Here is a 12,584-nt window from a genome sequence, read left to right on the forward strand (position 1 = left end):
TAAAAAATTAATTTAATTTAGTGGAGTTTATAACTCAAGTAACATGTTTAATATGTTTAACACGTTGATTAAAATAATTTTTTTATTTTTTATAATATAATAAAAAAATTAATTCAATTTAGTGGAGTCTATAATTTAAGTAATATGTTTAATATGTTTAACACATTGATTAGAATGAAATTAATTTGTTTTTTTTTTATTTTTTGAATTTTTCTTGTAGGACCTCTCCACTTTATAAGGTTGTGTTAGATCAATTTTTTTATGATTTAATTTAAAATTCGTTTTTTTTTTTTTATGTTTTGAGTTTTTTCTTGTAGGACCTATCTACTTTACAAGGTTGTGTTAGATGAATTCTTTCATGATGTAATTTAAAATTTGAGTTAAAAAAATTAGGTAAAGATTTTTTAAATTTGAATTGTTATATTAAATTTAATGAAAATACCAAAAAGAAAGGGGACAATTTAGACATTATTTTTTAAAATTCCAAAAACGTTTTTAATCCAAGCAATAAAAATAGCACAGTCAATAAACATAAAATCAACATGATAATTGCTGCGAATAGGGCATGACAATTACAGTTGATGCCTCGTGTTTATAGTAAAAGTCATATACGGTGGCGGTAGTCAATAATTATAACGAGAAGGAAACTTGTTAATGGACAATCCAAAGTTACAATCCGGGAAATATGGCAAGTAATTGCGAAGCTAGAAATAAAAGAGAGGACCAATCACTTGCACAAAAGAAATCGAAGTTGAGTTATGAAAAGTACTAAAAAATAATTATGTTAATATCATAAATAAAATTGTATTAATTTAAATAAATAATTAATTTAAATTTATTATGCATTATTATTAATTAAAGGTTATTAATACAATCAAATTTATAAAAAACTAAAAGTTCTAAATTTTTTTTAAAAAATATACTTTAAGCAGATTATATAAATGACTGACTAGATATTTTATAAATTAGTGAAATATATTTAAATCTAAGAAGAGATATGATTCATCAAATTAGAGTAGTGACTTAAAATAGCAACAACATAATATTTAATAATTGAATTAGACTTAAAAAAATTGAAGTGATTTTATAAGCAATTTTCTTTTAAAGAGCCCCTGCATCTCTCATCAAATCAACAAAATTAATAAATGATAAGTCTGAATTTTGGCTTCAATATTTGATTTTTTTTTAATGTGAATCAAAACACGAGGCTAACAAGTGTATTAAACCTAAGAGTTGTTTGAGAATAATCTATTAATAAAAGAACTAATGAATGAAACTAATCATATATATATATATATATATATATATATGATGATGATGATAACGCAAACAATGATAAAGATATGTTGTATGGAAATGGTGGTATTACTCTTGTTTTCAGAAGAAAAAAAATTATTTAACACCCAAAAATGATTTGGAAGCAGATTAAAGTTGCATTGATATTTTCCATTCTTCGTACGTTATTAAAGAAAATGTTTGTAACTTAATTATAAATAGTGATAACTAAAAGAATATAGTGTCTACAGAGATAATGAATAAACTCCAACTGACAACTAAAAACCATCTAAAGCCTTATAAATTGATATGGTTGAATAAAGACACCGAGGTAATTATTGACAAAAATAAATTTTTTATGCTATATAATATTTTAATATTACTTGGTGTAATATGATATTGATAGATATGTGTCATGTTCAGTTGAGGAGGTTATGATAGTTTTATATAAGCGTGGTGCATGATGAAAAAAAATATATGCTCTAAGCATTAAAAAGAACAATTTGTTGTATTTATCATAGTTTATAATGAAGATAAGAGGTGGTAGTATGCCCTAATTCCTAATAGCAGAATATTTAGGGAATAGAATGTTATTGATGTATAAAAAAAGTATGAGATATATATAAATAATTTGTAGTTTTGATACTAGAAGAATCAATCAAGGGTTTGTCTTTTATACGAGATTGCCAACACCAAATTAACTTGATTATAGGTTCTAATCTCTAAAATAGATGAGCTTATAGACTTATCACTAAAAAAAAGTTAAAAAGTTACAAAGACAGGTGGTAGAGTTCTTGATAAGGGGTACATTCAAGAAAGTATTAACCCAGGTGCAATTCCATCTCTTTTAGTTCATAAAAATTATGGGCTATAACATATGTATGTGGACACTTAAGTCATTAACTTGATCATAATAAAGGATCATAATAAAGTACAAGTTCTTGATACCATGGCTAATTCACATGTCAAATTAATTAGCAAGTTTCAAGATATTTTTGAAGATTTATCTTATGAAAGGTTATTGTTGTTCTAGGATTAAGACAACAATAACACATGAAGGGTGAATTAAGTATTTCACTAATAATAACAATTATTGCAATTAACTAAATTATACATAATTAACCATCAATATAATTAAAGTTGTTAAAGTAAAGAGCACAGAGAGAGAAATTGCAAGCTTAATTTTTAACGTGATTCGGCAAACCCATATCCACACCTCAAACACCAAACTGGTTTTGAGTATTGTATTCTATACTAACTTAAGCAAAAGATTTCGGTGTCTTTTGTGAATCATCACCAAGCTTTTTTTTCATCACTTGAAAAAATATCCTCTTTAATATTTTTCATTTTGGTGATGTACCTCATCAATAACCAAGAATTTTTTACTTAAACTCTTGAAGGATTACAATTTGTTTAAAATATAACAATGCTTTCTCAAAAAGTAGATAATACAATTAAAGTTTATATTCCTATAACTCACTCAATAACACTTAAAATATATGGAGGTGTTTATGTGTAGTGTGTGTGAAAATTTAAACTTTTATGCAAGAATATGAAGGTCTTAATGCATAAATATAAGCATGCTTTAGGATTGATGATTTGAAATTGTTTTTGCTATTAAAATAACTTGTATATGATATATATTAAATTTTAGTTTTTAATTATATAATTAAACAATATATATATATATATATGTTAAACTGACTAAATGAATATCAATCCTATAATGTATGTAATGTGAAGTATGTGAATTCATTTCAATTTGTATTATCAAGCTAGATATAAAGATGTATATAATTTGCACTAAAATGAATCCTTAATAACTAAGTCTTCATTTGTTTTGTATCTTGGACTTATTCTTCACGTAATTCTTCAAGTTTGTTGATGATCTTCATATAAACATGTTTAAACTTATTCTTAACCAATTATATTATTAGTCCAATTTCATTTAATTGTTATCATCAAAATACATAAAATATTAATATATAACCCGAAGGTCAACAATTACAACTAGATAAAAATCAAGCCAAGAGATGAGTGGAAAACAACTTTCAAAACATAACATGAGTTATATGAATAGATGATTATTGCATTTGGTTTGTTCAATGCTACCAGCACTTTCATGAGTTCATTCATCAGGCACTGAAGCCATGCATAAGCGGATTCTTTATGGTTTATTTTGATAATATTCTGATTTAGTCTCACTCTATAGTCTTATTTAAAGCATTTATATGTTATTTTTAATACTTAAGATAAGAGTAATTGTTTGTGAACCATAAAAATTATAAGTTCTTCACCAACACTTTAGCTTTTCTAGGGTTTATTATGTGTATTTATGATGTTCAGATTGATCAATCCAAGATTTTTATAATTATAGAGTGATAAACTTCAAAGAATGTTTATGATATTTAACATTTTCAGGTGCTTGCATCCTTCAATATGAGATTTCATTAGAAACTTCAATTTCTTCATTGCACTTATATAAAGTGTTTAAATGGGTGTATCTTTTAATGAACATATAAAGATGAATACAATTTTCAGTTAGTTAAGCAAAAACTGACTAAAACTTCTATTTTGACACTTGTAGACTTTGAAAAATTATTTAAGGTAAACTATGATGTATTTATGATAGGCATTAGAAGAGTCCCTTGCTAAAATTAAAGATTAAAGGCTAATCTTTTTCAATGAGAAGTTTGTCTAGCTCAAATAAAAACTACTCAACATATAATTTAGAGTATTATGCTAATGTTTAGAGTCGTAAACATTAACAAAATTATCTTGTACAAAAAGATTTTATTCTAATTACTGATCATGAAATTTTAAAGTATATAAATTGACAGTATAAGAGGTCTCATTTCTATACGATTTGATGCTTTTCGATAACTATATTTGGGTGATTCATCATTCAAATAGATTTATACTAAGTTGATGAATAAAGGTAAGTGAGATAATTCAGTACTTTTGAATGATTATCTATTTTGTTTGACTTTTTAACTTTTTAAAAAATTAATATAAAAGATAATTAAAAATAAAAGTATAGGACATATGAAAAATTGACAGAAACTCTCTCTATACAATTTCTTTTCTCTTTCACAGCTCTCTCAAGCTCTTGCTATTACTATTAGACACAACTATTACTTTATTTTTTATAATGTACCATTACATTTTCTTTATCATTGTTGATGAGAAGTCGCACAAATTTAAGAGTTTACTAACCGTTATTGAATTTCAAGAACTTGAACAAGTGGATTGTTTAATTACATGAATAACTAAGAAAAATTATGCTTTGATATAAAAAATGATACAGAATAAAAGAGATTTAAAAGAAAAGGTTAAGAATTAAAATCTATTTAATTAAATTATCTAAATATTAACTATAAGGTTATTATGTGGAAATTTTATTTATTTAGATGTTTCAAAATATATGTATTAAAAAGGAAAATAATTGAATACCAAGTTTTACTACTCTATTCTTCTTAGAAATTAAAAAGGCAATGTAATAAATATAATAAAAATGTAGGAGTTGATATGAAATTTAATGTATTTTCTTAATCTACATAAACAAATCCAATAAAACTCTCTTTATAGGAGAAATGATGGAGTATTATCATAGATGTCTATAGTGTTTTTGTCATTTTATATTTTCCTTTTAATATTCTTTTTTATAATTGGACAAAATCTTGAAAACACATTTTAGATTTAACCTTTAATAGTAGTATTTTAAGCTATTAATTAAGAGCCAAATCAAATATAATTGAAAACTTTCCTAAGATGAACGGTTGAATACAAATATATTACTGTTTTAAGCATGGAAAAACAGTAATATTCAACAAAATCTGTTTAATGTTTCTATATATATCTATAAATTCATTGACTTTATTGAGATATATATGTCAATGGCAGGGTAGCTACAACAGGCTTTCAAAAAAAAAATAAAAAAAAATAAATAACAACAAAGTTTATCCACTGAACAAATAAAGATTCGTCCAATGATAATTCAGAATTGCAAAACAATTTTCTTTGAAATTATCCTAATGATAATTCAGTCTGAACTTAATTAGATATCAAATCAATCTTATATGAATAAATAAGTATTTTTTAGTTAATTATTTAAACTAATAAATAATAAATATGGTATAAATGTTATCAAATTTAACTCACAACTAAAACTCACTTGAATCAAATCCGAGATATATATTATATAGATATATTTGTAAAACACTTATATTTTTTAATATATATATATAAATGAATACTTAAAATCTAATAAATAATATATAAATATCTAATTTTGTTTACCTATTCGAGAATGAGGAAATTTGCATTGCAGTAACAAATGCTATTGGTTACCGTTGCTACTGTTTGAGGATATTTCAGAAATAACCTTTAATTTATATCATAGCTAGCAGTGACAGTAACAATGGCACGGCCATTACCCTCCAATGAAATTATTTAAATACCATCAGTAAATATTTTTAGAATATTTTTAATTAGAAATATATTAAAATCATATTTTATAATATTTTTTATTTTTAAAAATTTATTTGTAATATTAACAAATTAAAATCAAAGAGATAAAAATACAAGGAAAAAATTAATTTGAAGTAAAAAAATTCAATTTTTTTTTTTTTAAAAAAGAGGCCATAAAAATTTCAATATTTCAAAAATACCTAATTGGTACAATTCTCGTTGATAAAATAAAAGGTATCATTAGTTTGGTAAAAATCAAAGCGGAAGCTTTTAATAAAAATCCTCCAGCAAGTTAATTAATTGGAGTACAAAAATACTCATGCCAGCTCTTGCTGTCTCCTTAAGAACACAACTAAGTTTGCTTTGCAGGTAGTCAAACAAATCTCTCCAGTACATGTCTCTCGTTTTTTTCCCTCTACCTTCGTAACCAACCGAGATCACAGCAGAGACATATTGACGTTTTCGCTCCATGCAATTCTGTTCTGATTTTTTCCTGTCTTTACTCGCCTGCACTGTGTTTTCAGATATTATATTCTCCAATCTCAGTTGCAATTTTATCAGGAATTATTTTATTTCATTTTATTTTCCGATTCTTTTTGTGCACAAGAACTTTTCTTAATCTGTTGCTGTAAAAAGGGTTTTTTTTTTTTGAAAAACAAATAATGGCTTGATTGGTACTAGGATTGTATAATAAGCTTGTCAACACTGAAGGTATATCAGAGGAAACAAAAAGGCAAAGAACCTGGCAGTGCAATGGAGAAAAGGGAGCCTGCTATACATAATGTTGGTGCTCCAGTAACTCCAGAAAAGCCCCCGCCTCTGCCAGCAAGGCCACAACCGGTCTATGTTAAAAGGTTCTCGGAACATGGTTCACAAAGTTTTCTGGGAAGAATCGCAGCAGAAGAGGCTCGAGACCCCATTTGTGCAATTATTACTGCGGCGACTTCCACAAGCAAGAATGAACATCCCAACAATAGCAAGTATTTGGAAACTGGTGCTGGTTTTCAGATAGATTTGAAAGAGAGCATCTATGACTGGAACGACAATTCTACCGCTTCTGTTCATGGTATTCAAATCTTCAGATACTCAGGAGGTATTTCCGAAGAGGGTTTTCAATCTGAAAACCATAATCTTTTGTCTATTCCGGACCTGGAGGAGAGTGATAGATACAGAGAAAAATGTTGTGTACTTCCTTGTAAATGATGTCAATTTTTTTTCTTTATATTATTATCTTGTCTGTGCACATGGAAGTAATTCTTTTCTTGAATTGGTTATTGTTCCTTTTCTGTTCTTCCTTTTGTTCTAGGAACTAGTGATAGTTTGACTAATAAAATATGTTCGATACAGCAGTAATTACCTCGTAAGAATTCTAAACAATCGGTATTTTCTTACCTGATGAATTGGTATGCAGATGGTAAAGAACAAGATGCAGACCATGGTACAATCTCTCGTATGAATTATGAGAAGCTTGATCATATTGGGTGCTCAAAGCCAGTTGAGCAAGTTGCGATTTCGACTCCATTGCCAAAGAAAAGTGGCAGCAAAAGACCAAGAAATGGCATGGATCTGGATCAGAACAAAAGGCCAGTGAAGAAACCCAAGAGGAAGAAACATAGAACGAAAGTAGCCGTTGAAGGTAAACCTAAACGAACTCCCAGAAAGATGCCAAAGCTTGCTACTCCGAAATGCATGCAAGAGAAAAAGGAGAAGAGGAAGTGTGTTGAGAAAGATGCATCTCCGAAATGTATGCAAGACACAAAAGAGAAGAGGAAGTGTGTAAAGAAAGACGCAACTCCGAAGTGCATGCAAGAGAAAAAGGAGAAGAGGAAGTATATTAAAAATGCTCCTCCTCCTCTCAGAAATAGCCAAGAGAGTTCAGTGAGAGAGCATCATAAAGAAGTTGCTGAAATTCCAAAGATGGAAAATCTGCCTGTTGATGACAACAAGATGGCTATGGTTAGTAATGTCAACCATGATTTGAAAGATGATAATAAATATTCGACTATGCAGCCTGACATGGATAACAATCGTGGAGCAATGGTTTTGTTGAGTGATGATAAATTGGGATTCAAGTCAAATGAGAATGAACTAAGATGGAACGTTCGTGCAACGAGGTCTGCTCGAAAATTTTGGCCTAAACCTTGTTGTCAATATAATTCATTACAGGCTTATAGAAGGGTATTTAGAGTAGACTCCTGTCTCGGCAATAGCAGAGAGGTTGGGCCTAATGTTCCTAAAAGATGCATGAAAAAAATGACCAAGAGGAGGCGTAAATTGAACCTGTTCAGCTATTTATGGTCGTCTCACTTTAGTTGCCATGAAAGAAAGAAGAGATCTAAGGTGTTTACTCCAATAGTCGATCCCACTTCTCTCAATGCAAGATTCGCAGAGAAAGGGAAGGATTTAGTGACAGCTCCCACAGATCATATACCCATTCCTGGAGAACTAGAGTTTCAAATAACCGACAAATTAAAGCGAGAAACCCGCGAAACTCTAGCAGAGGGATGCATTGAGGAAGGGCTTTCTCTTAAACAAGCTCTAACCAATGAAGTTAATGGAGTTCAAATAGTCTGTGAGGCTAAAGCACCAAGCTGCTCTGAGATGAGACCCTGTGCTGCAAAATCAAAGTTTGAAGATGGCAAAAGCAAACAACAGTCGCGGAAAACGAAGATCCGAATCACCGACAAATCAATAAAACGTACGTTTGCTTCCCTCTACTAAAATCTCTGTTGCGATGCTAGTGTAAATTGTTTACCTTATTTTCTAGCATTCATTTTAACTTTTTTCGAATTATTTTTTTTCCTGTGATGTGTGTTGTTTATATCTGATGAAAGTTACTATCCCAAATATATTCTAAGTGGATAAGAGCATTGGGGTTTTGGGACATCTATAGAACTTCTAAAGTTCTGTGCCAGTGGAAAATCTGTCATCAACAGGAATTTATTGGAGGTTATGGACAAAGAAAAACAATTTTCTTGTAGAGGGAGAGCTAGCAAATAATGTGCAAAAAATGCTGAGCATTTCTAATTGTGAGAGGGAATGGAAGGATAGTAAGAGAAACTAGAGTCAAGACATTATGAAACTAGTGTAGAGACTATCAGTTGATAGTTTTGATTAGTAATTAACTTCTGACCTTTCTTCGCAAGTGTCAAGAGTAATGGTCGGGCTCTTAGTTGAAGAAACATACGACGATCTTGCTTTTATACTGACCTAATTTAACTCTATCAAGCAGCTCTAGGAATCAAGCAGCAAGAGATAAAATTCCAAGCCAAGGAACTTGTAACTCCTGCGGTTCTACGTACTAATAATACGTTTTCTAGCTTCTTTTGCTCAGCATCGAATGTAACTAGTATTTATGCATTCACTTTCCATGAAACAAAAACAAAGTAAAAATCTTCTAAATTTTCCAGTGATCACAGTTTCTTCTCAAAATATACGTAGGGTATGTTCATAAGGGTGAATTCGATTCTTTTTTCTTCAAAGTATTTCTGTTTTATTTTGTTCAACTGGTGAAAGCAGCACAAATTGGCAGCTCGGCAATACATACTTCTTCATCCATTCCCATCCCACTAGCAGTACTTTCTCAATTCTGAAAGATTTACAGAAGCTTTACACCATGGCTTTCGCGAGTTCTTTTATTAAACTTTATCTTCTAGATGTGGAAGTGACGATGGGTAAAAATATTTTGCAGCTGGACCGAAACTTTTCAATGACGAAAGTGGGATTCTTCTTAAGACAGTTAAGCATGCTGTAATGGATAAACTTGGTGATGTACTACGGAATGCAAGCATCAATGACAATAAGAGTGAAAAAAGAGGTCCTGGCAGACCAAAAAGTAAACCGGAACATGTAGTTGACGGACAGAATGCTTTAATTCCCTATTGGGGTCGTGGAAGAGCAAGACATGAAGTTGATCTAGATCCAGAGTCATTGAGAAGGTGGAACCAACTAATGAAAATAGATAGTGGAGAGGGTGAAGAAGAAGAGAGAAAAAGGAAAGAATGGTGGCAAAGAGAAAAAATAACTTTCGATGGACGAATAGATGCGTTTACTTCTCGGTCGCATCAGTTTCTAGGTACTTTCTTGCTGACTACCATTGCTTTACATCTTTTGATTGAGAATTGTTTGAGGCCCTTTCTTCTCTGGAAATAACAGTTCAACATGCCATACCTTCTTGTTTTTTCTTAGGATAGCCATCCCATTATTTATTTGGGAAATTGAAGAAATTCGTCATCTAATCTGAACATCCGTTGCCTTCTTGGTATGTATATGTCGATAATCTATTGAATTTGGACTAGCTGATTCCTAGCTAATGAATCCTGAATTTGATGAACAATCTGAGAATGTGCCGTCATCTCTATACTTGATAATATTGTTAATTTTCTATCCTAGTTGTCCTTTAAGTTTTTAACATAGACATCAAGAACCTAAGTTAATAAATCATTGCTGTTTTTGCAATTTTAAGAAAAACACTTCGAAAGGAACTTTCAATTGCTTAGTCATAGCTTATATATCTGTATTAAATTTAGACAGATAGATTTAACTAAAGGAGACAATGCATGCTTCACAGGTGATAGGAGATTCAGACAGTGGAAAGGTTCTGTTGTGGACTCAGTGGTAGGAGTTTTCCTAACCCAAAATGTGTCAGACCACCTATCAAGGTACAAAATAAAAGTTATCTGGCTTTTTTTCTCTCTCATGGAATGTTGCTCATAGAAAAACGATACACAATTAATGAAGGGAACTTTGTTTAACTTGTTGCTATGGTTGGCAGTGCTGCATACATGTCACTTGTTGAAAATTTTCTAGTTCAGTCAACGAGTAATCAACAAGCGTCAATGACCATAGATGGCCAAAAAACAATTGAGAGCAGCATGACATCCATTGGAGCAACTTATGATGCAGATGGTAACCGATATTTTGTAACAGAAGTACCTGAACCAGATATGAATCATGGGTCCAAAAATTTACCAGCCGAAAAGGCTACATGCCTGCTTCAAGAAGAGGTGCAAAGACAGAATGGTATTGTGAGATCAGAACCTGAACCGGATATGAATCAAGGACACAAAGATTTGCCGGCCGAAAAGGATACGTGCTTGCTTCAAGAAGACGAGCAAGGACAGAATGGTGTTGTGAGATCAGAATCTGAACCAGATATGAATCATGGACCCAAAGATTTACCCGCTGAAAGGGCTATATGCTTGCTCCAGGAAGAGGTGCATAGACAGAATGGTATTGTGAGATCAGAACCTGAACCAGATATGAATCTTGTGTCTCAATATTTACTAATTGAAAATCCTATGTGCTTGCCTCGTGAAGTGGTGCCAAGACAGCCTTTACCAACCGAACTGCCTATATGTTTGCCTCGTGAAGTGGTGAAAAGACAGAGCGGGAATGAAACTGAAAAGAAAAACAGAAGCCCGAATAGGAAAACAGCTTCTAAGGAGACTAAAAAGACAATTCCGAGAGGGAAGAATAAAATTGTTAAAGATGTGGTACTTAGAAGGAGGAACTGGGTGAGTTTAGGAAAGATCTATTCTAGACCAAGAAGCAAGGATCAGATGGATTCGGTGTATTGGGAGGCAGTAAGACAAGCAGAAACCAGCAAAGTTGCCAGCATCATCGAAGGACGTGGTCAGCAAACTATTATTGCGGGAAGAATCAAGGTTTTGGAATTTGCTACATGTGTTCTATACTTTCTAGTCAGAATTTATCTTCTCTTAACTTGGTTATTTTCTTCTGAATATAACAATAACCCCATCATTTTACAGCAATTTCTGGATCGAGTTGTAGACATGCATAAAAGCATAGATCTCGAATGGTTACGATATGTTCCACCTGATGATGTGAAGTAAGTCCACATATAAGAAACTCATCCAAGACGGATACGACTTACTTTCTTCTCAAATCTTCCGACTTTCTTCACTACCTGGTCTTCTACTTACAGGGATTACCTGTTGGAGTTCATGGGATTGGGCTTGAAAAGCGTGGAATGTGTACGACTTTTGTCTCTTCAACAGGTTGCCTTTACGGTAAGTCAATCAATGCAGCAATTACTTGTTTACCAATTAAACTAGCCTATAAACGCAACAATTTCTTTATTTCTTTGACAAGGTTGATGTAAATGTTGCTCGGATAGCGGTTCGTTTCGGATGGGTTCCCCTGAAAGCACTCCCTGGAAGCCTTCAGTTCCACCTTATAGAAGAGTAAGTACCATCCACCCATAAGCTTCGCAGCTGATATTTTCGGAGTTCAAATGAAATGAGATATTGTTTTGGTGCAGGTTTCCGATATTGGACACCATTCAGAAATACCTCTGGCCCCGACTATGCGAGCTTGACCATAGAACACTGTAATCCTCAAATTTCCATTTGAACTATTTGTTTCACATCTGTGCATTCCATTCGATTATGAGCTGTTTTTTCTTGATAACCAAGAAACAATTACTGACTCCATATATTTGCCAAAGCAGCTATGAACTGCACTATCACATGATAACCTTTGGAAAGGTCTGTCATAACACTATATTTCTAGTTTTGTTTTTAAAATTTTGATTCTAATCTAGAATAGGTAGTGGTAACAATGCGCCTTGGAATTTATGCAGGTATTCTGCACAAAGGAAAACCCAAGGTGCCATGCTTGTCCAATGAAAGCAGAATGCAAACATTATGCAAGTGCACAAGCAAGGTTTGAGACTCATCTCTTCAATTCTCGTTATTAAATCTTACTACAGAAAATATTAAAAATCTCGACACCTTTAGATTCTTTTTTACTGATGGTCTGTTATTCGCATAAAATCTAACATAAGAAATTGATTGCAGTGCTGCCAATCTTTCCCT

The 12,584-nt window shown here is 31.4% G+C and overlaps 1 protein-coding gene across 1 annotated transcript in view; it reads left to right on the forward strand.

Annotated features, from left to right (window-relative positions):
- The first annotated feature begins 9,531 nt into the window (after positions 1-9,531).
- LOC105121683 (transcriptional activator DEMETER-like) overlaps positions 9,532-12,584 on the forward strand; it is a 5,814-nt gene continuing 2,761 nt past the window's right edge. Inside the window, exons 1-10 of the mRNA XM_011020408.1 lie at positions 9,532-9,820; positions 10,316-10,406; positions 10,520-11,411; positions 11,517-11,596; positions 11,693-11,777; positions 11,860-11,951; positions 12,029-12,097; positions 12,218-12,254; positions 12,350-12,432; positions 12,567-12,577. Of these exons, the coding sequence (XP_011018710.1) occupies positions 9,697-9,820; positions 10,316-10,406; positions 10,520-11,411; positions 11,517-11,596; positions 11,693-11,777; positions 11,860-11,951; positions 12,029-12,097; positions 12,218-12,254; positions 12,350-12,432; positions 12,567-12,577 (1,564 nt within the window). The 5' untranslated portion in view covers positions 9,532-9,696. The remainder of the gene's footprint in view (positions 9,821-10,315; positions 10,407-10,519; positions 11,412-11,516; positions 11,597-11,692; positions 11,778-11,859; positions 11,952-12,028; positions 12,098-12,217; positions 12,255-12,349; positions 12,433-12,566; positions 12,578-12,584) is intronic.

The sequence above is a fragment of the Populus euphratica genome, unplaced genomic scaffold, assembly GCF_000495115.2.
Source record: "Populus euphratica unplaced genomic scaffold, PopEup_1.0 scaffold25.1, whole genome shotgun sequence".
In the NCBI taxonomy this organism is placed as follows: domain Eukaryota; kingdom Viridiplantae; phylum Streptophyta; class Magnoliopsida; order Malpighiales; family Salicaceae; genus Populus; species Populus euphratica.